Source organism: Paroedura picta, chromosome 18 (assembly GCF_049243985.1).
Source record: "Paroedura picta isolate Pp20150507F chromosome 18, Ppicta_v3.0, whole genome shotgun sequence".
Taxonomy (NCBI): domain Eukaryota; kingdom Metazoa; phylum Chordata; class Lepidosauria; order Squamata; family Gekkonidae; genus Paroedura; species Paroedura picta.
This window is the reverse complement of record NC_135386.1, coordinates 18052536-18079937: the sequence shown is the minus strand read 5'-3', so window position 1 is coordinate 18079937 and position 27402 is coordinate 18052536. Positions and strand designations below refer to the sequence as shown.

The 27402-nt window shown below is 55.1% G+C and overlaps 1 protein-coding gene across 1 annotated transcript in view; it reads right to left on the bottom strand.

Moving 5' to 3' along the window:
* SMAD3 (SMAD family member 3) overlaps window positions 1–27180 on the bottom strand; it is a 37248-nt gene extending 10068 nt beyond the window's left edge. The window contains exons 1-4 of the mRNA XM_077318314.1: window positions 26876–27180; window positions 1310–1503; window positions 865–999; window positions 435–509 (exon numbers count right to left, since the gene is read on the bottom strand). Coding sequence (XP_077174429.1) covers window positions 435–509; window positions 865–999; window positions 1310–1503; window positions 26876–27081 — 610 coding nt within the window. The 5' untranslated portion in view covers window positions 27082–27180. The remainder of the gene's footprint in view (window positions 1–434; window positions 510–864; window positions 1000–1309; window positions 1504–26875) is intronic.
* Window positions 27181–27402: the final 222 nt, after the last annotated feature.

Sequence of the window (27402 nt, the reverse complement as noted above, 5' to 3'; positions counted from 1 at the left end):
CATTTTGGGGTCCTGTTAAACACTTCTCACTCTGGAAAACTTAAGAGCCCAGGAGCACCTGAAAGACTGACCCGATTTGGGGCAGGGGAGGAGTTTTGGGGAGAGTAGGGACTCCGGAAAGCTCCTCCCCAGCCCCTAATTGGGTCAGTCTTTCAGGTGCTGCCGGACTCTGGCTCTCTTCCCCTGCTCCGGACAGAGTCACTCGGCCCCCCCCTCTCGATCTAACTTCCTGCTCTGATTACAACTGAGCCCCCACTGCTAGCTGGCGAATGGAAACCGGGGATCTCTGAGCTAGGGAGAAGGTGGCTGAACAAGGAGCACGAGGGTGGGGCCCCCAAGCAGCCCTCTCTCTCCCTGGGGAGGCGATCTGTCTGCAAGGAGGGCAACCCACACAATCCCCCCAGCGCCACCCAGCCGTCCCCCGCGCCATCTACCTGCGTCCATGCTGTGGTTCATTTGATGGTCGCTGGTTTCGCCATCCTCGCTCAGGTAGCCTGGCGGGGGCGTCTCTGCAAATGACGGGAAAGGACTGGAGTCAAATGCAGGGCGTTAGAAATAACCGACAGGCCCTCGTTCAAACGCCTGCAGTTTCTCTCCTCTGCACAAGAGCAGAGTTCGAAGCGGCACGTGGCACCCTCTGCCTCCCCGGAAATCTCTGTGTGGACCATCTAGAAGTGAGGTCATTGAACTCACAAAGGGTGGATTTGAACCTGGGTCTCCCCAGTCACAGTGTGCTTCTTCACTCCACTTACTCTCTCCTGCGTGCTGCAAAATCAGCCGTCCCGTAGGAAGCCAACAAGGCTCCCTTCTGGGATTCCCCCCCCCCACCCTGCAAGACTGGGGGAGGGGGGGATTTTCCCTTACCTGGAATGTAGTGGCTCTGTGGCTCGATGCCAGCTGGGAAATTCGTGTTCTCCGGGATGGAATGGCTGTAATCGTCCAGAGGAGGGAACTCGGCTGGGATTTCTGTGTGTCTCGGGACCAAAACTGGAGGCAAAACTGAAGAGAGGAAGAGAGGAGCAAGGCCAGCGCGTCAGCTGCAAGCCAAGACTCAGCACCACAACCCTGCAGAGTGGGCCTGCCTGCTCTACGCTGAAGGTTTCGGGAGGGAAGCCCGAGAAGGGGAGGGAGCTCAGTGGGGTCTAACACCAAAGCAGGCATGTCTCTCCAGGGGAAAGGACTGGCGTCGCCTGGAGATCTCTGGGCAACCCCACCTCCCAGGCCTTGCACTCTGCGGCCCCCGATTTCTCCTCCGAGATCCCCGGCGTTTGCCAGCCCCGCCTCAGAGCCTCCCAGCGGCCGGCCGCACCTGGCGTTTCCACTCTCTGGTAGTGGTAGGGGTTCACGCAGACTTCGTCCTTCTTCATGTTGAAGGCGTACTCGCACATCTCCATGGCGCGCAGCTCATGGTGGCTATGGAGGTCCGGCCACCGCCACAGGCGGCAGTAGATGACGTGGGGAAGGCCCTTCCGGTGGGAGACCTGCAGGCGGCCATCCAGAGACCTGCACGGGGTGGGAAGAGGAAGGCCCTGAGCCGCACGTCAAGCAGAGAGGAGGCTGCCCATTGGAAGGACATTGGAAGCGGAAAGGCAGGCATCATCAGCCGGTTATTAAAACACCTGCAGGGATACTTAAAAACATTGGCCAGCAATTTCACAGTTTCAGAGGGCACCGAAGGGACCAACGAGAATTGGGGGGCTACACCCTGAAACGCTTGTTGGTCTCCACGGTGCTCCTGGATTAGAATCGGGCAATTCCACGGTGTCATTTCACCAGGCGGCCAACCAACCCCAGCCCCGGTATTCACAGGTTAACTGCCTCTGAACATGGAGGTTCCCTTCAGTCACCACGGCTTGTAGACCTATGGGTCTATCTGGTCTTGTTTTGAACACCAACTCCACTCCCCGTGGCTTTTAAAAAGTATTCAGTATGTTGGCTGATAGAAAAAAGGATGGAGAGGAAGTTGAACAGAGCCAGGGAGAAACGGAGAGAGTATTTTTATTTTTGGCTTAAATTCACACGGGTGTCACCTCCTCTTCACGACTGAAGAATGGAAAATTTACTCTCTGGACAGGGCAACAAATCGACTACCAGCATTTCAAAAGCAGGAAAACCTTTGCCCCTCCTGCACCCATTTCGAATACCAAGACAGGGACGAAGACCTGCTCACAGAAGCCAGATCTCCGCAAGAGAATCATCTGGGCCAAAACTCCCACGACATCATGGATCCGACTTCACTGAGAAGAATGGCGAATCTGGCCAATCTGGCCAGAGCGTGTTTGGCTCTCCCCGCGCTGGCCTGTCACACGATTTCTGCGACGCCACTAATACAGAACCCTTTTCCTGAAAGTGGCGAAATTGGTCACCCCAAGGAGATTCAGGCAGGCTGCAGCCCAGCACAGGAAATACTTTGTGCAGAGCAGGGGTAGTCAAACTGCGGCCCTCCAGATGTCCATGGACTACAATTCCCAGGAGCCCCTGCCAGCGAATGCTGGCAGGGGCTCCTGGGAATTGTAATCCATGGACATCTGGAGGGCCGCAGTTTGACTACCCCTGCTGCAGAGGTTCACATGCAAAAAAGCAAACCCCTCTAGGCAGAACCCAGCACATTCAGAGCAAAGTTAAGGGTCCTTTTGCACAGCGATTTTCCTCCGAGTCACCAAACGCTGGTGACACTTCCTTTGACCCCACTTGAGAAAGCCCGGAGGAAGGAGGAAGGAAAGACAGAAAGGCGGCCAACGGGGAATGGGGATGTCAAGAAGCTGCAAGGAATACCCTGCCGGGTGGCACCCGAGTGGCAGCAGAAGCGCCGTGCGGAAGGACCCTAGGGGGACGGAACGTGGCTTTGTGGCGGAACGCTTCCTGTGCCTACGGGAGGTCTTGGGAGGGGGGATCCTGGCTTGGGCCACCCTGGGGAAGATGCCACTCTGGCTGCCTCCTTGAAGCCCCCGTGCAGAGAGAGCAGGAGAAGGCCTGAGGAAATGCAGCTCCACAAGGCTCTTCCTCCTGAGCCCAACCGGAGCTTCTGGGGCCCGTCCAGCCCCCAGTTTTCTCCGGCCTCCATCGTGCTGCTCGTGCACCCAGAGTGGGATGACTCATTTCCTGTGCATGGCCCCATGCACTGCGGCAGGGGAGGCTCGGGCTGACTCCCCCCCTTTCTCAGGGTTACGTGCTCTGAGCCACAGAAATGCCTCCCACTTCCTCCCTTGCCCGACCCACCCTCCCAATTTGCCACAAAGGGTGCTGGGGAGGCCAAGGGGGGTGGGGGGTGACAGGCCTGCTCTTGCCTGTCTCCTGGAGGCTGGGGGGGGGGGTGAAAAGGGCAGCCCCCCGTGAGGCAAGTGAGTTTTATAACTCTGACTTCCTTCTTTATGACTCAGAGAACGAAAACATATCGTACCACAAACACACGCATAACGCGTGCTGATAAGGCCTTTTCAAAGGGTGACGTGTGACGCAGCGCAAATAATGCGATCGCTTGCAAAAACCAAGTATTCCCCTTGTTCCCAGAAATTGCGGGGGGGGGGGGAGCTTTAAAAGTGGGAATTCTGCCTGGTGTGATAGGCCCGGCCAGAGAGACCGGCCAAAGATTGCTCAGGCAGCTTTATGGCTGAGCAAGATTTGAACTCGGACCTTCTCCACATGTCGCTCACATTCTCCATAATGGCCTGTCTGTTTGCTGTGTGTGTGTGAATTGGGCAGACAACTTTTAAGAGGTGGAAAACAGGGAAGAGATTCCAGATTTGCCATTTTAACTGGAAATGTCTTTAGCTGTTCCCGTAAGCCGCCACAAACACGAGGGAAGGCAAGATATCAGTGTTTATAGCAAAACAGACAAGAAAGATCAGGAGAAGATCACCGGATATCAAGACTTAGGGGCATTTCCCACGGCTTAAAAATAGCACAATGGTTGCCGATTGAAAACGCTACTAATTTGCCATAACGCACGACGTCGTCAACAATCTGCAACAATCCTGAAACCGATCAGCAATAAGCGCTTCGTTGTGGCGCTTTCAGGGGAATCCAGAAAACTGGATTCACCCTCCGGATAGCGATACACTCCTGCAACCAATCTGCAACAGTAGCGCTAAAGACCTGTGCGTTACCATTGTAGCTGGTTCTTCAAAGTCCCTCCCCCTGGCTCTCTCCTCCAAACTTCCGGCGAAGCGATCGCCATTTTTTTTTCTCGGAGCGAGCGGGGATAAACGCACCGGCGAGCCTCTTTCTGTTTAGAGGCTTCCCTGGCTTCAGTCCTTCACCTTTAGTCACTAAGCACAAACCACATAAAAGCCCGTTTGCTGAAATAAAGTCCCTTTATTTTTTACACATAAATTCAGCCGAAAATCGAGCCCGTGAGAAGGGGGGGGGGGAATTTTTTTTTATCACTCGAGCCAGCGTGCCAACGATCATACAATCAAACGATAGATCACATTAGGCAGCTGGATGGGTCTCTCCAGTGCAAGGAATCTACGTAGATTCGTTGCTATGGGTCTGTTTTTTTTTTTTAAAAAGCTTTCTTAAAGGGAAAGGGGCTGTTTGGGAGCATGCTAACGGCTGCCCATTGGCTGCTTGACGGCCAGGGGCGGGACAAGCTTGGCAATAGCGCTTCCTTTCTAGCGATTTCTGCCGAGACCGGAAGCCTGTGGGAAACGCTAAAAAACGCAACTGATTCCACTACAAAGCCAGGTGTGCAAAACGACGAATTCCACTATTTTAAATGGCGATTTTTCATTCCGCAAACAATTTGCAACAAAGATCGCCGTGGGAAATGGCCCCTACTAATAGAGTTAGACTGAGAGAAGTTGCTGTTATTAATACTATTATTATTATTATATTCGCAACTCTATTGATCTTCTTGATACTATGGCTAGAGAGAATTTTGCGTCAAGAGCCCAACCAGATCTTTCATCAACACATTTAAATCAAACGGAGAGGAAAGATTTCATAAGCAGCAACGCTGGCATGGAAATGCCATCTCTCTCTCTCTCTGCCTCTCTCTCACGCCTGGAAGAGCTGAGCAGCCAAGACTGAACCCAGCAGACCCCTTTTTCCTGCAAGCATCAACATTAATAACAGCCCAGGGAGGGGAACAGGATAGAAATCAAGAGGAGAGGAACAGCTTGCAGGCGGCAGCCCTTGGGGAAAGGCGCAGCGTGGTCCAATGGCATTTTAGAAGGAAATGTTCTGAATTGTCACAAGACAGCAGCAAAAAAGACATCTGCATTTCTCAATGATAATTCCTTAAACAGAACTTCTTTTTTAAACGGCGCTTCTTCTGGTGCGTACGCTGACAAACAACAACAAGAAAAAGACTAAACCCTGCAAAGGTGGAAGTGACAGAAAGCAAAAGCCAGAGCGGGGCAGTGGTTTCAGAGCATTGGGTGAGGATCTAGAAGACCAGGGTTCGAATCCCTGCCTGTGCTGCAGAAGGTCGCCGGGTAACTTTGGGTTGGGCACATGCTCCCCACCTCACCCACACAGGGCTGTCGGCAGGATAAAATGGAGGGCAGGAGGTTCTTAGATGCCGCTTTTCTCTACCCGAAGGAGGCTCAAAGCGGCTTACAGTCGCCTTCCCTTTCCTCTCCCCACAACAGACACCCTGTGGGGTGGGTGAGGCTGAGAGAGCCCTGATATCACTGCTCGGTCAGAACAGTTTTATCAGTGCCGTGGTCACCCAGCTGGCTGCACGTGGGGGAGCGGGGAATCAAACTCAGCATGCCAGATTAGAAGCTGCCACTCTTAACCATGACACCAAGCTGAGAATGCAAGAATAATGTGGGAATCCAGTGACCCCTTGAACTTTCTAAGTATAAGTGAGACCCCAGTACGCTGTACACGTGGTGAGCTGAGGAGCCAAGATCGAGATCGGTTCCCCTTATCTATGGACCTCACTGATGCCCTCCTGTGCACCAGAGAGCTGGCTGCTAATTTACTGCCGTCCGAGGTCTGATCCGCTCTAATCCTATGCTGTCCTCGCTTTATCACTCCGTTCCCTATGCCGGCCACTACCCCTTCCGGGCAATTAACCCTCCACCACCACCACCCTCTGACGCGTTGTCTCCTTGTGTCCCAAGCTTGCACCTGAATCAAGTTTCAGGGGTCTTCCACGTCCCCTGTTCCCGCGTCCTTTTGAGCAGGAGAAAGTTTCCTAGAGAGCACTCTGTGTCAGGGCGGTGCCGGCTGGTTCACACACGCCGCTTGTGCCGGGATTCAAAAAACACACACGTGAAGCCGTTCAGAGACTTCGACTTTTGGCAAAACGAGCCAAAATTCGGAAGCAGGGCTCTGAGGGAGCAGCTGCTCCGCCAGATAGCCGCAGAGGCGTTTTGAGTGACACCCGCAAATGTTTGTGGGGCGGTTGCTGGAGGGAGGCCAACCCCAAGCCTTCTCCCCAAGCCCACGTCTTTCCTGTGACTGTCCTCGCACGCCAACTCGGCCCCACAACGCAGACCCCCTGCCAGCGCCCTCACAGATGGGACCGCCAGCCACACCTCCGCATTGGAGCGCAGCGTCTGTGCCACCAAGCGTCTGTTTTGCTAGGGAAAAGGGTCCAACTCGTCTTTTGGGGAGGGAGGGAGGGAGGGAGGGAAGGAGGGAGAGCTTTGGGGGAAGAGCAAAAGCCCAGGCAAAAACAAGCCCTGCGTTTCCAGAAACACTCAGAGCCTCGTGCTGAGATTTTCTTGACCCAAACGCCCGAGACTTCTGCTCTCTGTGGATCGTCATGTTCTTGGCTGTGTTTCTTGCGCATGAGATTGTGCATGCCTCTTCGTGCAGCACCAAGCGCCAAAGTTACTAACCACTCCAAGCGAGCAGCCGCCAAGCCTACGCAGAGATGGGGGAGGGCTGGACATTCTGCGTCCGGGGCAGGGCGGGGCTTCCGTTTAGGATTGGACAGCAGGCTACAAAACGACCTGGCCAAACCAAGCAGACCGGCCCTGCGTTTCACCAAGGGTTCCCCCTCCACATGAAATGGCCTCAAGGAAAAGAAGAAAAGTGGGCTTTTTTATACCCTGCTTTTCACTGCCCAAAGGAGTCTCAAAGCGGCTTCCAGTCGCCTTCCCTTCCTCTCCCCACAACAGACAGGACTCTGAGAACAGCACTATCAGGGCTGTGACAAGCCCAAGGCCAGCTGGCTGCATGTGGAAATCAACCCTGGCTTGCCAGATTAGAAGCCACCGCTGTTAACCATGGCCCCGTGTTGGTGAGGGAGGAATTAAAATCTGTGAGCTTCCATGTTGTAGGGGTTAATGTCGGACTGGGAGCCAGGTTCTCCCCAGTCTCTCAGGGATTGGCTCAGAGAGCCAGCTTGGTGTAGTAGTTAAGAGCAGCTAGTCAGAGTCCTGGTAGAGCTGTCCTGTCAGAGCTCACTCAGCTCCACCTCCCTCCCAGGGTGCCTGTTGTGGGGCGAGGAAGGGAAGGCGACTGGAAGCCGCTTGGAGACTCCTTCGAGCAATAAGAAGCAGGGTATAAAAAACCCACTTTTCCTCTTCTTCTTGGCGTGGGGGGAATCTCATCTGTTTAGCTGGCAACGCCTGGGATCAAACCTGGGACCTTCTGCACGCCAAGCAGCGGTTCTGCCGCTGAGCCTCCTGATTTATTGACTACGCTGCTGCCCCAACCATTCCACCAGGCCCTCAAGGCATAAAACCAAGCCCCATAAAGCAGTTTAAGGAAGGAGGGAGACACAGCTAGGAACAAATTTCAAAAAGTGGATGAGAAACCTGGAAGGGCAGCACACCCGGACAGCTCTTTCTCCGAGGTGGGGGGCTGACAGGCACCCACGCTGGCCCTTGGACCCCTCCACGGCCGATCCCTCCTTCCCAGTGTCCCAGTGGGGGTGCCTAGTGGAAAGGAGTCCCCCTCCTTCGCCAGTTGGCAAGGCTCACACGAGCAGCGCAAAACCACCGCATACTTGAGTGCTCCCATCACACTGTCCGTTGCGCTTCTGTGCCTAAGACTACATCATGCGCTGGCTTCAGGGCCTCCTCCTCGCGAAGAGAAGAGCTCATCCCGTGTTTCTCTATAAACAGCTGGGTTATGTCATTGCTGAGAGTTGCACAACCCCTGGCCCGGCCCCCCGAAAACGAAGGCCTGGACGTGCGGCAGAGAGAGAGAGAGGCCCCGGTGGGAAGGGGAATGCGCGGCCACAACACGTGGACCCCTTCCGGCTGCAAGGCAGACTATGCGGGGGGCTTTTGTAGCCCGGATGGAGCACACCAGGGGTCCCTCTGGCCTCACATGGAGCCAGCCGGTTCCTCTGGAGGGGTCCCAACGGGGGCCAGAGGCCGAGGCATACAGAAGAGCAGCTCTGCTGGATCAGGCGAGGGGTCCTCTAGGGCCACCCACTGGGCCAGCAACAGGGCAGAGAAGCCAAGGCCTTCTGGTGCGGCCTCCTGGCTCTGGGATTCAGAGGCTGACTGCCTCTGAACATGGAGGTTTTCTTTTTGTCACCACGGCTAGGAGCCACTGGCAGAGCCTCTCTCCTCTATGAATCTATCCAGCCCTCTTTTAAAGCCATCTAGGCCCGTGGCCATCACTACATCCTCTGGCAGCGAATTCCACATTTTAATCACTCTGCGTAAAGAAATTATTTCCTTCTGCCCGCCACTCCTCCAGTGCTCGAGCTCTGGGAGGGGGAGAAACAGTTCTTGCCAGCTCTTTCTGACCCTTTTTCTCACAGGGAAGATGCTCCAGCCAAGGCCGGTGGGGTGTGAGAGCCGGCCTGGTCCTGTGGTTAAAGAGTGGTGGCTTCTAATCTGGAGAACCGGGTTCAATTCCCCACTCCTCCTCCTCCACATGCAGCCAGTCCCAGTTCTCTCAGAGCTCTCTCAGCCCCGCCTACCTCCCTGGGTGCCTGTTGTGGGGAGCAGAAGGGAAAGGTGCTTGTGAGCTGCTTTGGGGCTCCTTCAGGTGGTGAAAAGGAGGATATAAACAAACCGGCCCTTCTTCTCCCTCGCCATCTTAGCTGCCCTCCCCGTGCTTTACCCAAGGGCTTCAAAACACTGCAAAACACAGTAATTACCCTTGCACAAAACATGAGCACACAAAACACACACACACACACTCACCAAACAAACAACAACCATGCCGCTCTCAGATCTGTCTTGTTTTCCCTTTAAATTGTAAACTCCTCTTGAGCCGAACGGGATGCAAACAAAATGTAATCTACGGCAGGGTTAGTCAACCTGTGGTCCTCCAGATGTCCATGGACTACAATTCCCATGAGCCCCTGCCAGCATTCGCTGGCAGGGGCTTCTGGGAATTGTAGTCCATGAACATCTGGAGGGCCACAGTTTGACTACCCCTGGTCTAGGGATTAAGGATGGCGGGTTCCCTCCTGGAGAACCAGGTCTGATTCCCCAGTCCTCTTCCACATGCAGTCAGCTGGGGGACCATGGGGTAGTCACAGTTCTCCTGGAGCTGTTCTTGCAGAGCAGTTCTCTCAGAGCTCCCTCGGCCCCACCTGCCTCACAGGGTGTCTGTTGTGGGGAGAGGCAGGGAAAGGTGCTTTGGGAATTGGTGTTGTGGTTAAGAGCGGCAGCTTCTAATCTGAAGAGCTAGGGTCGATTCCACGCTCCACCTCCACATGCAACCAGCTGGGTCACCTCGGGCTAGTCACAGTCCTGTTATGGCAGGTCTCTTAGAGCTCTCCCCGTCCCACCCGCCTCACTGGGTGTCCGCTGTGGGGAGAGGAAGGGAACAGTCTTTGCAAGCCACTCTGAGACTCCTTTGGGTAGTAAAAAGCAAAGCATATATTTAAAAAAACAGCTTTTCTTTTCTATTAATCTGCCCTGATTATGAGGGGAGGTTGAATAAGAAACAGCCTCTCACGTTCTGCAGGAGACTTTCCTGCCAGCCGCTGGACTGGATGGCCCCATGCAAAGCAGTCCAGCAAGACAATGTTAGTTTTAATCGAAAGCTGAGAAGACCCTGTACTTTCTGCTGGGGGGGGGGGAGGGGGGTCTGCCGTTTCCCGGCTGATGGCAAGGGTGGGGGGCTTCCTCCGAGATCTCGGAGGCGACGTCAACGGCTGCTAGGGCAACCCTTTCAAGGCTGCAGTGTTGGGCAACACTCCCTGGCCTGGGCCTTTGGTGGTTCAGGAAATTTCAGTGTGGTTTCCCGAGGGCTGTGCTTACACAGGAGCCTGGGAGGGAATGAGATCATCCCCCCCCCCCGCCCGCTCCACACACGCACTCTTTCTCTGCTGAAGGGAGCAGCTGGGCCAAAAGGCACTTGTGTGTTTTCATGCGTGCCTGTGCAGCCAGGAGCTCGGTCGGGCCCCTGAAGCTCCAGCGCATGCAGGACGCCCGGTCCAGCCAAACAACCTCCGACACAGACGGCTGCCAAGGCCAAACCTCAGAAGGGCGAACGCATCGATGTGCCTCTGAACACTAAACAGATTTTCAAATCCGAGATGACTCATCGCCTGAGAAGCCTGCGATCTCTGCAAAACTTTGGGGGGCTCCCCCATGCGCTGAAAGCCTGCAGCCCATTCGGCTTCGCTCCCGAGATCTAGGTGGTCGGGGTCACCCAGGGCTGGTCTCTGCTTCTTAGGAGCCACAGAGGGTCGCACATGCCTCCCACCCGCTCCTTTCAGGAAGGGACAGGCTGAGGGGGGGGGGAACTGGATGTCCGTCTGGCTCTCCATGTACAGCAGGGTTCGAAGCACCAATTGTCACCTCTAAGAGGGAGCAAAGACAGAGCTTCTGCAGTGACAAAAGGGCTAGACCAGGCCTGGTGCCACTTCGGCTGAAACTGCCACACAGCTACGACACCCGTGGCCAAGTCCTGCTCCCTCGGCCTACCCCACAGGACTGTTGTGCTGCTAAAACAGGGAGCCGTGTACGAGCTCCCTGGAGAACCTCTCATCCGTCCACGCCACCTTTCCAAACCTCATCTTTGCCGTGAGGGGCTGGCTTTCCCGGGACCACACGGGGAAGGGAAGAGGATTTGGCTCCGGGACTGCCGCGTCCGCGCCGAGGAGTCGGCCGGCGGCTTTGACGGACTCCAGCAACGTGCAATAGCTCAGCTTGGTCCTCGGCCAGGAGCGAACGCCTTCAGAGACCGTCTCTGTGAGACTCCTGGCCAAGTATGACCTCGCCGAAGGCCTCCCTTCCTACCCCGGTAGTATTAACCGTCCCGTGACCGTTCAGAAACGTCTCTCGTATTTGCGAAACGCCACATGTTGATACTCCACGGACGTGAGCTTGCACAATTGTAATTGATCCCAAACGGCGCAAGGAGCAATTAATCCTGGGCTAGCACCTCCCCCCTTGGGCCGGGAAGGGCTCCAAACTCCCCCAAAGTCTGGCCTCAGCTTCTCCGTGACGCTCCGCTGGCCTGACCAGGGAGCAAAGCTAAGAGCCCAGCCCTGAGAAGGCTGCTGGGGATTACGAGGAGAAACCTCAGAAAACGGATCAGAGTTTCCTGGAGAAATTGCTGTGTTTTTCAGTCCTCCGCACGAAAAGCACGAGGAAAAACTGGCTTTGCAAAAGCAGCAAAGCACAAGGAGAGAATTGCCCCACAACCCTGCGAGGTAGAGCCCAGATTGAGTCCAGGGCACTCTGAAGACCACAGCAGTTTTATTTGGGGTATAAGCTTGCACAGGAAGGCACGGTGGTCTTGTCTGAGTCCAGGGGCACCCTTAACTCTGCTGCTCCGGGCCAACACGGAGTCCTCCCTGAACCTGCAAGTAGGTTAGGCTGAAAGCGTGCAATCGGCCCAAGGTCCCCTCGGAGAGTGGGGATTCGAACCTGGGATCCTAGCCGGAGACTTTACTGCTACAACCTGCTGACTCTCCATCTAAGGGCTAGCAGCAGAGGCACAGTGAGAACCACAGTCTCAAAAACAAAGTGGAGCTCTAACCCCAACACACGCGCATGCCGAGGCTTTTTAAGAACATGAGGCGAGACAAAAACCACACAAGTCTGTGGAATTGTCATGTCCCCCCAGTCCCTGGAGAAGGATCCTGTATCCTGGCGCAATTCTGCCCATTAATCACTGCAAGGAAAAGCCCCAGCAATCAAATGCTGCAGGGCGATTCTTTCCATAGGCACGGGCGCATGAAATGCAGGACGGCTGTCAGAATCTGATGCGCATAACTGTGCCTTCAGCATATTTCTGGATAGTTTCCTACACCGTCTGCCAGGTAACAACCCCTGGGCCAGGACTCCTGTGAGATATGTACCCCTAAGTCGTGTGGAGAGAAAGGGAGGAAATGGTTTTTAAGCCATGGTGTTGGAAGGGGCCTCCAGGGACATCTAGTCCAGCCCCCTGCAGAACGCAGGAAACTCACCCTGATATCATGGCCAGATGATGCCCCCTTAAAAAAACAAACTCCCTGGCCAGTCTGGCTGGGAAGAAATTGGCCTCTGGACCCCAAAGTGGCGACTGGCATTTCCCTGGGCATGCAAGGAAGGGCCACAAGAGCCAAGCAGGGACACAATCCCTTCTGCCCACCCACTCCCAATCACAAGTGAGGTCCACAGACCAAGCACCATTCTTCCCTTCTGCGTTGCATCCGCACAACGTCCCTGTGAGGTAGGAGGAGAGGCAAAGAGAGAGGGTAACACCCTGAACTCCATTTTTTGCTAAGATTTGCATTCCTTTACTTTCAGAAATCTACAGCCTGCCTTTCTGCCCCCACAAAGGCCATGACGGTAGCCGACGATTTAAAACGTACGCAGCAAAAATAACATTTTCAAACGACTGAAATCACACACACACACACCCCAAAGAAGCATGCCTCACTGAGTTTGAAAACAGAGTTAAAATATGTACAGAGACACTTTTTTTTAAAACCTAGCAATTAAAACATTGGTCAGAAAGGAGGGATCGCTGAGCAAACGCCAAAGGAAACAAACAAGTTTTCGCCCGCTGGCAAAAGATGACAACAGAAGGGGAGATGTCCATGTTCAGACATTAAAGTCTGTTTATTCAGGGGTAATGCTTACCACATTCAGCCTGTCTCCTTCCTTCCTTCCTTCCTTCCTTCCTTCCTTCCTTCCTTCCTTCCTTCCTTCCTTCCTTCCTTCCTTCCTTCCTTCCTTCCTTCCTTCCTTCCTTCCTTCGCTTGCAAGAACAATAGTCATTGCAATATATCTGAAGATGCAAGGGCTCATCTCTTCACAGAGAAGATCCCAATCGGTTACGGCCATCCTTCACTCCAGCCTGACTCTCAACTGGAAATGGGTGCTGGGACCGACATTTGTCCAGGATCCTGCTCAGCGTGACAAACTTTGGATCCTGAGACCCCAATTACCTTTGTAATCAGGAAGGCCATGGCCAACCCCCTCTGCTTCTGGGCCATCTAGTCCAGCCCCCTGCACTACGCAGGACACTCACAACCCTCTCGCTGATCCACTGTCACCTGCCACCCCCTGGAGCCTTCCCAGAATCAGCTTCTATCCAGGCTCTGTTTAAAAATCTCCAAAGGTGGAGAACCCACCACCTCCCGAGGAAGGGAGCATACATTATGCTGACGAGCTTTAAGAAAACCACTGCATTAGCTGTTATTTGGAAAAATCCAGAAAATTATTTTAATAATAATAATAATAATAATAATAATAATAATAATAATAATAATAATAATAATAATAATAATAAAGGGCCTGTCATTCTGTCCACAGGAAGGAGCTGCAAACTAACCACCCACCCTCTTGCCGGGGCCGAAAACATCCCTGCAGGCTCTGAGCAAACAAGCGTCCCCTTCTTCCCGCAAGACCTTGAGGAGAGATCTTCGCATCCCCGGCAGGAATGTTGATAAGAGAGTCGGCAACAAAAGAAGCAGGCCAAGCCCTTCCCGGCCTAAGCGCCTTCCAGCCCCCAAAGCCGCTTCTGCCCTAAGGCCCGGGGCAGAGGCATGAACAGCCCCGCCAGGATAGATGCTGCAAGCCCAGGGCGTCTCTGCCCCAATCCCCCCTCCCCAACTCTGCCAGTTTCCCTTTTGTACCATCAAGGGGCAGCTGACTTATGGGCCCCTGCAGGGTCGCCAGGAGAGAGAGCCCTTGCCCGCCTCTGAGGGGCAGCCCTGGCCTTCCTTGCAGGGGGGGCCTGCCATCTAAGCGCTGAAGCCCTGCGTAGCTTCCGGGATCTAACGAGCATGTTCCTTATTTCTCATCGGGTGCGTCCGGCAGGCAGGAGAGCCGAGGACCTTCTGAAGGGATCAGGTGTGACGGTCAGGGCTCTTGATTACACCACCCTTCCCTACTGATGAGATGCCCTTGAAGAGGGTGCACACTGGCCAGAGGGGCCTTCCTGGGCATTTGTATGGCCTCCCCTCAGAGCATTATTTCCTGGCTCGCAGGAGCAAGGGGGGGGGGCGGAGACACTGAACCTGGGGGGATTAGGGCTGAATTAGGATCTTCCTTTTATGCCCTCGGTAAAACGGAGAGCATATTAATCATCTCCTGAAACCCGGAGCAAAACCGTCCCAGCTGGTGGCTTCTGCCAGGACGGATTCGCTAGCAGATGGCTGCAGGGGGGGAGGGGGGACCTCCCCTGCCTGACAGCTGACCCTGTTTGCATAGCTGCCCATGGTTATCTGGGGGTGGGCGCACAAGAGCAATGAGGGGCTCCGAATGCACCTCTTGGACCCCCAAAACATTTCTGCGAGGGAGGCCATTCTTACTGGCCTGACTGATGACAGCAGAATTGATCCCCCTTTTCTCCCCACGGTTGGGACTTAAAAGCAGTTCAGAATGTAATTCTTGCCCCCCATCTGATCATGCAACAGCAATCCTGCCAGGTAGGCCACAGGCAGGCCCAAGTCACCCAGCAAGCTTCTGTGGGAGACACGGGAATCTGAACTCAGGGCGCCCAGGGTCCTAGCCTGCCACAGTATCTGCAATGACTCTTCCGTTGAGAGGGTGGTTGGTCTCTGGTTGTGCCAGAAGGCAGGGGTGGCCGAACTGTGGCTCTCCAGATGTCCATGGACTACAATTCCCATGGGCCCCTGCCAGCAGGGGCTCATGGGAATTGTAGTCCATGGACATCTGGAGAGCCACAGTTTAGCCACCCCTGCCATAACGTCCTAGGTGAGCTCGGCCTCCCAAAGGCAAGGGATCCCTCCGATCCCTACACGGATCACGATCCACAGAGGCCACGATCCAGAGACACCGCTGGTGCTGCTCCTCCATGCCTTTTCACTCGGTCCAGCACAGCTCGGCAGCTGGGTCAGCCAGCCGGGGTGTTAAGTTACAGCAGCAAATGTGCATCTAATCAAAAGCAGCAGGCTAGATCTGGAGGAACCCTGCCTCTTGCAAGGCCTGTGTGCCGATTTCCAGGTTTTCTCATATTACAAGCCGCCCCCCCCTTCCTCCCCAGCCCCCCCTCCTTGCTTTGTGCACAAGAATGTCTTTGACTCCAGTAGACGAAGGACTGCAAATATTTTCTTTAGGGAGAGCAACTTCTGAGTATTGGGGGGGAAATCCCACACTTCTCCTCTGACCCCGTTGGAGATCCTTGATTTAGATAAGTACTACGGCCAGCAGGATACAAACAGGGCAGCCCTATTGGCTGCTCCAAGTGATGCTGCTTCTGCACATGGAGGTTCCATTCCGGGCTGGTCATGCAGTGGTCTGCATGACCGACACAAGTCGGTTGGAAGACTCAGGTTCTTAAAAAAGTCTCTTTTTCACCCTCTTTTTGCCCACGCAAGCATCGTTTTACAGCAGCGTTTCAGCTCAACAGCATTCCCGTCACAGTCCTGTTAGAGCTGTTCTCCCATAGCAGTTCTGTCAGAGCTCTCTCAGCCCCACCTGCCTCCCGGGAAGGTGATTAAGTAGATCCTGACCAATAAACTGACCGATAAAAGGCAGTGGACGGAGGGTGCTGACAAATCGAATTTGTGGATGCTGTGAGGCCAAACTGTGGCTCTCCAGGGGCTCATGGGAATTGTAGTCCACGGACATCTGGAGAGTCACAGTTTGGCCTCCCCTGCTGTTAGGTTTTGAGGCAAGAGATTCTGAGGGGTGTCCTGCCATGACCTGCCTCTGCGGAGTGGCCCCGGGCTTCCTTATCCGCTGGCCATCCACGTCCCCACCAGGCCTGACCCGCTGTCCTCCTGAGCTCTCACGGGCGAGGACTAGCCTGAGCCATCCAGGTCAGAACCAGCAAACTGTTACCAAAAAGCAAAGTTTAGAAATCGGTTCCCTTTCAGAAAGTTTGAGGTCCACCACAGCAAAACAACCCACAGGGAAGGGAAACTGCCCGGCCCCAAAGGAACCCTTTAACCCTCTGCCGGGTAGCTCTTCTCTTGCCAGCGGCCCCTTTTGACTGCACCATCTTCCATCGTGCCCTTGGGCACCCCTCATGCGCTTTCCAAAAAAGCCCAGAGAGGTTATGCGACGGTCTTCTGGAATGCGCGCAAACAGGCCCTGCATGCAAAGTCCCCGTGAGTCACCGACGTCAGGATCACACCCTGGGGCCTGCTTCTTCAGCAGTTCCTTGGAAGGCAGCGAGCGAGAACAGCCCTGTCTGGGAAGCCTAGAGGGCCGACTCCTGCCAAGCACAGCGGGAAGACCGAAACCGAGTCCCCGTCCCAAGCAAAGCCCCCGTTCGTGACCAGGATTCATTCAGAGTGCCCCAGCTGACATTCAGGGGGCGCCAGCCTGCTCTGCTGAAACAGGTTCTGAAAGGGACCCTTCGGAGGCTCCTGTGCGGGATTGTTGTTGTTGTTTTTGTTCCTGTTTGCTTTGTTAAGCACCTGTAGCTTGTGCACGGCAAATAATGATAAAGGACTTGTTATTACAGCCTGCTTGCTGCAGGAGGGAAAGGCAAGCCTCTCTGCAAGCTATGGGGGGGGGGGAACCCTGGAGCTATTGAAATGATTACACAGCAGCCCCAGGAAGCCTGCTCAGACAAGCCCGTGGCCTCGGGGCAAAAATCACAACCGCTGCTTAGAAAGTCAAAACAGCCAAACCCGGCCAGGAAAAGCTGGCCTGCTTATCTCCTGCAAACGCTGAAGCGAGTTTTCGAGGGGCTTTTGGGAAGCCAGACCGGACCAGGCATGATTCAAAAGCATCTGAGGAATGTCCTGCAAGCGGGGCAGGCTGGGAGGAGGCTGAGCATCGCTCGATTAGGAACTTCCTGGCGTTTTTGCCAGAGTCTTCCTCTGTCCTCAGGGGCTGAGTTGGGGACTTCCTGCTCCCTTGAGCACACTTCCTCTCTGCTTGCCTCCAGGACACGCAGCACGGACCGTAGAATTCTGTCTTCTCTTCCTCTGCAAAGTTGTTTCTCTTCGTAATCCATTCCTGCCGCCCCAGCTCCACGCCCCGCAATTCCAGGGAAATCCGAACCGGGAGTTGGCACCCCTGCACGATCTCCCGGAAGTGATGCAGAGGAGGGATGGGGAATCTTCTGGAACAATTTGAGCACAAATCACGGGTCTGTAGGAGGAAGAGGGAACGGGGGGGGGGGGTGTTGCTTCTTTCGTTACTGGATCCAACCCAGCGTCTCCTGTCACTCACCCGGATTCAAACTCAGCATCGCCATATCAACCCCCAATGTGTGTGCATTCAAAATCATTACCTCTTTCCCAAAGATCGGAGGTACAGAAACGACACCGTTCAATGCCAACCTGAGATGAAAACCCGACAAGACCCGTCCCCAGTCTGGAATCACAACGAAGCCCCCCCCCCCCCGAAAAGGGTTTATCCGACCGGGTGTGCCGCCCCGGAGGGCAGGGATGCGCTGGGTCCCTTCCCAGGCTGCAGAGGGCTCCGATCAGCGTTCCCAGCCGTGACTCAAAGACCTGGGAGCTCAGCAGAAAGCCGGGTGACTCAGTCCTTATAAAGCTCCCGACGTATCTGATGATGGGAAGTCCGTGGAGATATTAAACAGTGAATCACTTGCCCAGGCGGCCGGGCGGCGTGCACAGCCGGGGCGTTTCCCAGCCCTTTGGGGCCGTTTTGGGCTAAGCGGGGCTGGCGGCCGACCGACAGAAGGCCTCGCCTGCAGGCAGGAAAGGTGAGGCTCAACCTTTGGGGCCGCACCTCCGGGGGTGGTTCTGACAGACAGAAATAAAAGCTCTTTTGAGAAGAGCTGTTTTTGTCTACTTCACTTTTCACAGCCGGAAGGCGTCTCGAAGCAGCTTACAAAGACCTTTCCCTTCCTCTCCCCTGTGAGGTGGGTGAGGCCGAGAGAGCTCGGAGAGAACCGTTCCGCAAGAACAGCCCTAAGAGAACTGGGACTGGCTCAAGGTCACCAAGGGGGCTGCATGTGAAGGAGCGAGGAATCAAACCAGGTTCTCCGGACGAGTGTCCGCTGCTCGTAACTATTTTTGGACAAAACCTACTGGGAAAAGGCTAGAGCCCCACCCGCTTTCCAAAAACAGTGCTTCTAACTTTAGAAGCGACAAAGAATGCAGCAGATGCTACGCTTGATTCCTGGGTCCCTCCCCCCTTTAAGAAACAGGGCACAAGGCACAAGTCTACCCAGGCCCTGGCTCCGCACCCCAGAACTGCCAAGAGCGCAAAAGGGAAGGAAAATACCCAGTATACTTTTCAAAGCACCAGGAATTCAAGCACGCAGGCCAAAACTCCCTGGAAAAGGGAGACCTACCTTTTGCCCAGAAAATTCATTAAGGGTGTGGGGAGGGGGCGGGGAGGAGGGAGGGCACAGCCACGGCCGCCTTGCCTTCCCTGCAGGGCCCTCGCGCGCAACAGCCGGCATTCACGGAATGCTCTGCTCCACATCCACGTAACCCCAGCCTGCTCTTTAGGAAGTGGCATTCAGCCTCCAGGACCCACCCAGCGGTCTCAGGCTGCGGTTTCCCCCGACTCTCTCGATAGCCGCACACCCTTCCCCCTGGGACACCCGCCGAGGAACCCCTCACTTGGGCTTGCTGCAGAGGATTCTGGGAGGAGTGCTGGAGAATGTCCTTGGTTCACACCCTGCCTGGGCTCACCACCGCAGCACCGCATGAAATGACGGCATGTCCCCAGAGCACGCTCAAACTCCCCCTGCAGCTGCGCACGGGTTTGTGGGAAAGCGTGTGGTTCTTCCTCTCCTTGGGGACCCCCTGGCTTGGTTCCAAAGCAGCCTCCCAAGACGCGGTTGAACCCCCAAAATGCAGCGAGGCAACCAGGCCCGAGTTCTAATCTCCCCACAGCATGGCACTCACCGGACGGAACCAGGCTGTTCTCTCTGAACCCTACCTGCCACACGGGGTCGTAAAGCCAAGGGGGCACCCACGTGGGGCCAATCCCCAGCTCTGCAAGATGTGCAATAAATAAATGGCGGAAATATTAGCGTGCCGGGAGCGCAAAAGCCACCTCAGCAGACGGGAGACCACAGAAGCCATCGACCAAAAAATATTCCGTGTGGTCAGGCGTCCAAACACCAGAGAGACGGACGCCAAATATTACAGGGGCTTCATAAAATCAGAGTCCAGTCGCACCTTTAAGACCAACCAGGATTTAATCAAGGTGGGAGCTCACGCTTTCTTTGTTGGTCTTCAAGGTGCCTGACTGGACTCTGATTTTATTGTGCGACTTCAGACCAACACGGCGACCCGTTTGAATCGACAGACGCTTGGTTAAGGTTTGCCACTAATCGTCCGTGGAATGCAAAGGCGGGCCGAGAGGTAGGCGCATGCCCCACTTTTTAAAAAAAGAGAGAAACAGAGAGAGCTGTTTTCGACTAAAAACCCAACGTCAGCTGACTTGCTGCTCCTGTTCAGAAGCGTCCAGGGCTCTTTCTGGAAACACAGCTGTCCATTTATTTATAAATATAAAAAGGCGAGCGGCCGATCTTCTGAGTCCCTCGTAGTAGGCAAGGTTCACTCACTTCCCCTTTGAGGCATTATTTTTAGCCACTGTTTACCCTCTTTCTCTCTCATTCCACTGTACCCAAAAAAACAAAAGCAACCAGGCAAACAGAAAACCCTGCCTCCGTTCCAGCATTACGGCTCACCGGTGGAGCAGAAACCTGAAGCCGGGGTCGCCAACCTCAAGGCGGGGGCTGGAGTTCTCCCAAATTTAGGTTAGTTCCCCATACTTGGGAGACGAGCAACGCTGGAAGGCAGATGTGACAGCACTGGCCCTCTGCTCAGCAAACCACCCCCCAAACGCCTGTCCCACATCGCAGGGCTTCCGCCGGATCGTCCGCAGCACCGAATTTAGCCGGGATCCCCTCTGCCTCGTGGCCTCAGAGCCAATAACTTCCAGAAGGGCCGGGCGAGGCGATCTTTAAAGGGAGCTTTCGTAACTGCAGAGTTCGGACGTGTTCCGGCCGGATATTAACCCAGAGGGGGAAATAGCTTTCGTCGGCATATGTTTTCACGGCCCTTTTTCCAGAGCTGGGGGACACTAATGCTGACCTTTCGTAGAGGACTCTCGCTGGCGTTATGAAGATATGTGAGGACTGGGTTTTCTGCAGGGTGCTGTTAAAAAAATATATATACGTTGCCCCTTCAGGAGAACAAATTCACAATGGCTATCTTTAGCCGCCTATGGAAATCACGTTGCAGCCAGCCAGCTTGGCTAAAATGCAGCTGGTTAAAGTGTCAGGCTAGAATCCGAGAGAATCCCTGCTCTGCTATGGAAGCTTCCTGCATGACCCAAGGACAGTCATTCACTCTTGCCTACCTGACAGGACTGGTGTGTTGGTAAAATGGAGGAGGGGGGGGGGCAAAGCCACCTTGGGTCCCCAGTGGGGAGAACAGGGTTCAGATTTGCAGGCCGCTGTAGGAGCGTGCTGGGTGATTTGGGGCTAGTCCAGGCCAGCCTCACAGGGTTGTTGCGAGGCTAAAATGAGTTGATTTGAGACCCCGTTGGGAGAAAGTTGGCACATAAAAAATAAATCAATCAAGGACTCCCACCAACAAGTGCTTGGGCCATGGAAGGGTTACAAGTTATTAGTCAAGAACCGGCACGATGTAGAGGTCAAGAGCAATGGCCTCTAATCTGGAGAACCGGGTTCGATTACGCACTCCTCCTCCACATGCAGCCAGCTGGGTGACCTTGGGCCAGTCACAGTTCTCTCAGAGCTCTCTCAGCCCTCATGACAAGAGGAGGGGAGTGGTTTGTCAGCCACTTGGGGACTCCTTTGGGTACTGAAATCGGGGTATTAAAAACCCAGCTCTTTTTCTGCCTGGTCACGTCAAGCTGAAACTTTCCAGACCTGCCAAAGGGCACTCTGAGAGCTGTTGCCTCCTGCTCCCTGGCCCCGAATGTGGATTTTACGTAATCGCAAACTGCTGCAGACTCTGGTCTGGGGTCTCCTTACAGTGTGCAGGAGGGGACGGACACTCACAGGGCCCGGGCAGGCCTTGCCGGCACCAGTCCATCCTTGGCAAACCTCCCCCAAATCTTCTCTCTCGCACAGAAGAGGAGCCCAGGTCCCTGGAGTTTGGAAACAGAGGTCTGAACAGCGTCCCCATCTTCGTCAGCACTCAAGGATGTCCTAAGCACCGACGCACGTGTTTGTGTACGCACACCCACAGGCACGCGCTCACTCCCCCGGGCCCAGCCCTGCTGGAGACATTCTGAGCATTTCACAATTTGACCGGAATCGCTTCTTCCCAGCCCTCCAGTTTGGATTTTGTCTATTTTCTGCTCTCCCCTCTTCCCAGCGACCGGCAAGTTCGGGTTTCAATACGAGCCGGCATCATTCCTCCGTCGTGAGCTGTTCCGCATTAATTATTTAGCCGCCAAAGCCAGCCGAACAAGTCGGAGGACCTGATTCTGCAAAGGAGGCAAAAGAACACCCAGGCAGGGAGCACACGCAGGACTCTTCTAGCTGAGTAGGCCCGTGACAGCCACCGACAACTACACCCAAATCTCTGGAGGACACCTCCGTCAAACAAGCACTCCCGACAGACTGAAAACCCCGTGGGGCACTGATTAAAACACTGGGCTAGAATCTGGAAGACCCGGATTCGAATCCTCCCTCATGCTCCGGATGCTGGCTAGGGGACTTAGGGCCAGTCACCCTCAGCTACCTCACAGGGTTGTTGTGAAGATAAAATGGAGGTGGGAAACAATATGAGCCACTTTGGTTCCCAGTTGGGCAATGCAGAAAGGAAGTACACCAGCAAAATAAATGATCCGATTTGTGCTTTAAATGAGTAAGTTATGTATTTCAAATTTTAGATTTGTTTTGCGTTTTAAACCGTGCAAGCCGCCTTAAGGCACCGAAGAAGGGCGACACACAAGCACAAAAATAAATAAAGATAAATAAGGTTGAAGCCAGACAGGACCCCCCATCCCAGCAACCATTGTCCTAAATCCTGGCTCAGCCCTAAGAGGCCAAAACCTCCATGAAATAGACAAGCTACCGAATTCGAATGCATCTCTGAACAGAATCTCCTGGAACGACAAGTGACATGAGTTCGCACAACCCAAAAGAACACTCTGTCTTTCGGCCCGGGCGCATTCAGACGGCCCGATGTTCCAGCAAACCGGGAAGTACTGAATTCAAGTTTCAAACGCAGCCGTCAATGCCTTCTGGCATTCCTCCAAAAGTCAGCTCTTCTCAACTGAACTTTGTTTACTCCCCACCAGTTCGCTACTGATTCAACCTGTGCCCGTTTCCCCAAGATCTCTTTGAAGTGATAAAGTGACTTGGAAAAGCTGAACAGACGGGAAGATGGCATAAAAACGGTGGAAAGAAAACAAATCAAAAACCAAAAACACAACTTCAAAATTAAACCCCCTAACCAAACAAGGAAGTAGGAGGCGTTCAGTGGCATCTTAAAGATGTAACTAAATTTGTGGCCAGGTAGGAGCTTTTGGGAGTCCCTGCTCACTTCTTCGGATAGATCAAGATGGGAGATGGTGTTTGTTTGTCTGTCTGGGGCAGCAGAAAACAGCCAGAGCTCTTCAAGACTAACCAAATTTGGGGAAGGCGTTTGGTGAGTGACTCTCTAAGTCAGGGGTAGTCAAACTGCGGCCCTCCAGATGTCCATGGACTACAATTCCCAGGAGCCCCTGCCAGCGAATGCTCTAAGTGTTTAGTTCTTAAAGAGCTCCTGGACTCTTGCTGTTTTCTACTGTTACAGACAGACTCTCACAGCTCCCCATCTGGATCAAAACAAGGCAAAAACACAAGGAGCAAGGAGTTAATAGGAAGAGGACAAGGACAATTACCAATCAACCCCAGCTATGGAGATACGGAGGAGGGGGAGATATGCCTCCACAGCAGAAGTGTCTTCTCCCCTCTTCAGTCCCCCCTCCCACGCATCCTTTCCGGGTCGGTCCACGTGGAAACAGTTCCCCAGTCGAATACTTGGAGCCACGTTTCCCGGATAACAGAGCAAAAGCTCTCACCTTGCGGGGCTTCAGGTCAGGTAAGACACTTCCAAAGCGTTCCACAGCAATGCAGGCCAGAGCTTGTGGTGCCGGTTAGAAATGCCACGAGGGAATTCACACCCCTTTCGCCTGCTGCAGGCAGCTACGTAGAGGGAATTAGTCCAAAGACTCTGTGCAGCCGCGCATGTTTGGAGGGGTTGGGGGGGGGGTGCAATTGCCTTGGCTGAACCTCCCGGCCAAATGCCAGCCCAGGATAACAAACCGTCCTCGTCAGAGGACACCAGAGGCTGTGACCCGATTCTGAACCTACGCGGCGGTCCCCTGTGCGGGGCAGGGAAGGCTGTGAGGGAAGGCACCAAACCAAACAGAACTCCTATTGTTATAGAGAGCGCTGAAGAAAGCTAAACTCATTTTCTCTTGCAAACAGAACTGGGGGGCAGAGGGACAAAGCAAACCCTAAGGCAGGGGGTCTTCAAGGGGCCCCCGGACTCAGGCTTGGTTCTGGTGCTGCAGACCAACACGGCCACCCCCCTGACTCTAGCAGCACCGAGGAGGCGCCTCCCCCCCACTTTGGCAGCACTTCTGAGCACAGAGCCCGCCTGAGTCTTAAAGGAGGCGTGTTGGAAGAGCATCCAAAATCTATCGGAGCTGCGAGGCTGGGATGAGGAGCAAGTCTGCTTTTGGGGAAGGCCAAGAAATGTCTCTTGCCGTTCGCACAGTGGAAGGGGTGCTCACTACACACACACACACAGAGAGAGAGAAACAGCTCACAGCAGCTCTGTGACATTTCACGAGGCAAAATCGCCAGAGAAGGGAAAGGAGAGAGAGCGCATGAGAGCGCATGGCCCGGGCACACAGAAAGGGTCTCAGAGGCAGGGTTGGGAAAGAGACAGATAAAACTGGCAGGGGAAGCTTGGACACGCACACAGCAACTTCATGCCAAAAATACACATATAATTTGCAATGTGTTTTCCGGAAAAGGCAGCTTACAATGTGGACACCACAGAAGTCATCCTAGCTCCCTGCCTTGCGTAGAAGGGGGGAGGGAGGCCTAGAGTGGGTGTGGCCTAATTGCAGCTCTCCAGATGTCCACGGACTATGAGGCTCATGGGAAGTGTAGTCCATGGAGAGCCCCAGTTTGGCCACCCCTGGCCTACAGCTTCGGTGGGGCATCCAGTTGGCACACAGAAGGTCCCCGGTTCAATCCCAGGCATCTTCCGTTCCCAGGACCAGACAGGAGGTTCATGAGCTTTTGCATGAGGGCGCCCAGCTGGCCAGGCGTTATAAGCAAAAGTCCCGAATGCGCAAACCTGCAAAGAACTTTTGTTCTATTCCTTAAGCAAAAGAGTCTGCTCCATCCCCCATGCACACACCCTGGAGCTAAGCACCGCCCTGCAGAGGGATGCTGCTGGAGAGATGGATGGAGTGGAAGGGCAGCGTCTTGGCCAATTGCTCTCTTGAAGACGCACCTGCCCAGAAGTCTCCCATTTTGAGATTTCTCAGCCCATCCCTCTCCCTTGACTGGATAGGAACCCAAACAAACGACAGCTTTATAAACCCAGCTTGTTTTCCCTGTTGGATTGAGGGATCCGTTAAGCACCTTCGGAGTGGCTGCATGCTCATTTACTGCTGGCATTTTGAGTCTGGTTTTAGCTGAGGAAGCCTGTGAGCACGTGGAAGCTCGTATCCATGGAATTAAACCGGACTCCAACTCTGTTCTGCAGCTTCAGACCCACGTGGCTGCCCACCCAAATCTGCCTGAAGAAGTTTGCATGCGCAGGAAAACTTGAACCCAGGACTGAGCCCCTGGACTCAAAAGTTTGTCCCAGAACTCACTATAGCACTGTCTGCAAGGAAACTGTAAGCCAAGCGTGTGACCCCAGACAGCTAATATTTTTTACCTTTTAGTGCTTGGAATTCGCTGGGCTTCGATTTATTTCCCTGTCTTTGTTTACACTGTTTGATTGTTGTGTTGGATATTGATTTAAGCAGATATATACTGTAACGGCCTTTGGCTACAGACAAAAATGATATCAACATATAGAATCAGAGAAAAAAATTCCCAGCCGTCGATCAGAGTAGCCTGCCGAGTTCTCCACTTTTTTTCCCAACTGGATACATGCTGGGAATATTCGATTTCCTGGCTCCCCCCCCCAAAAAAAAAGGTTTCCCAGAAGAAGATGCCAGAAACAAGGTCAAGCCTTGGGGGTCCCTTGGAGGTTGTCTGCAGGCCTTCCAAGGGGAAGCGTTCGGCGCTGCAGCTTTCTCAAGAGCCGTGCCTTTCTGGTTGCTGCGCATAACAGATGCCCCTTTGTGCACGCCAGCCGCGCCGCGCTAAATCATTCTGACATCGGAGGTACACATTTAGGGAGCCCTGGGAACGCCAGCGGCAGCCACAAAAACAAACAGAACCCCGCAATTTCACAGCTTTCTGGGAAGGCCCGTCGGGAAGTTCAACCTTCTTGAGAAAGAAGCACCGAAAGGAGCCAGAGCTCGGAAGCCACGGCACATGACCCGGGAGGCAGAACCCCACAAGAGGCCCCTCCCTGCCCCCCCCCAGCGCTTTCTGAAGCAGCCGCCGAGAGGTGCCCCCTTGCAAGACTGGGCAAGAGGATGAATGGGAGCCACCCAAAGGGAATCCTGCGCCCACATGGTGACCACCACTGGGTCCAGCCAAGCCAGCTGCACTCCTGGCCAGAGAAGGAGCCCCACCGAGAAGGAGCCCCCCCCCAAAAAAAAGAAAGAAAGTTCTATTTGCTGTGGCGGACTCTTCTACCCCCTGCCCTGGTGCTCTGGGGAGGCTGAGAAAGCCCCAAATGAAAGAACATTTTTCTCCGTGCAGATTGAGACGCGCACCACGGCCAGCTGGATTGTTGTCCGGGAGGATCTTGGAAACGGACAAGATTTTGGGGGTTGCAGCTTTTGAGAGCCCAACAACCTTGGTCAGATGGACTCGCCTCTGGAAACAGTTCCAGGGGACCCCCAGCCGAGTATATCAAGAAAAAGAGGGATGAGCCCCCCGTGGCAGAGGTACACCACCCCTGAATGTGGAAGTTCCCTTCAGCCTGGAGCAGCAAGAGCCGAGCTCCCAACCTGCCTGCCCCTGACGGGAAAGTCCCTGAGAAATGTACTTCCGAGGCCACAATGCCTGGAGTCACGGTGCAAACCTTTTCTCTCAGCAGGTCCCAGAGGCCTGGGTGGGAGTCCCGATCCCCCCCCCCCCCGAGCCCTTATTCTATCCCAGAGAGAGCCCTGCCGGGGGGGGGGGGGTGGAGGAGACAGACACACATTCTGGCCGTAGCCTCAAGCGGACCTGGCTCTTTCGCACATCGCATCGACGGCGCCTTATGGGGGGGGGGGGCAAAGCGCCCCCAGCCCGGGCAGGGACTCCCCCTCCCCCTCCCCCTCCGGTGTCCCGGGCTCCCAACCCCGGCCGGGATCCAAGGCGCCGGCCCTGCTCGACGGGCCTCCCGGCGCGACCCCCAAAGCCCCCTCCGCCCCGACGGCGCCTGGCCTCGCAGGAGCGGGGCGGGGGACTTGCCCGAGAGGCCTCGCCGGGTCCGGCCCCGTGCCCCCCGCCGCCCTGCTTCCCTGCCCGTCCCGTCCCGTCGGGCGGCGGGCACCTGGGGATGGTGATGCACTTGGTGGCGGCGCTCTGGCCGGTGATGGCCTTCTCGAGCTCGTCCAGCTGGCCGCTCTTCTTGAGCTTCTTGACGAGGCTCTTGACGGCCTTCTCGCACCACTTCTCCTCGGGCCCGTTCTGCTCGCCCTTCTTCCAGCCCAGCAGCCGCTTCACGATGGGCGGCGTGAAGGGCAGGATCGACGACATCCCGCACCGACCCCGCCGCCGCCCGCCCCGCCGCCCCCGCCTGCTCCTCCGGCTGCTCCGGCTCCGGCTCCTGCCCCTGCTCGGGCGCCACTGCCGCTGCCGCTGCTGCTCGGGAGGCCCCGCCGGCCCCGCCTCCGCCTCCCTCCGCCTCCTCCTCCTCCTCCTCGGGGCGGCGCGTCCACAGGCGCTCGGGGCCCGTCTGAGTCGCATGCAAATGCCCGGCCCGCCCGGAGCGCAGGAGGAGCAGCGGCGGCGGCGGCAGCAGGCGGAGGGGGAGGGGCAGGAGGCCGGCGGGGCGGCCGCAGGGCGCCCTTGCCAACT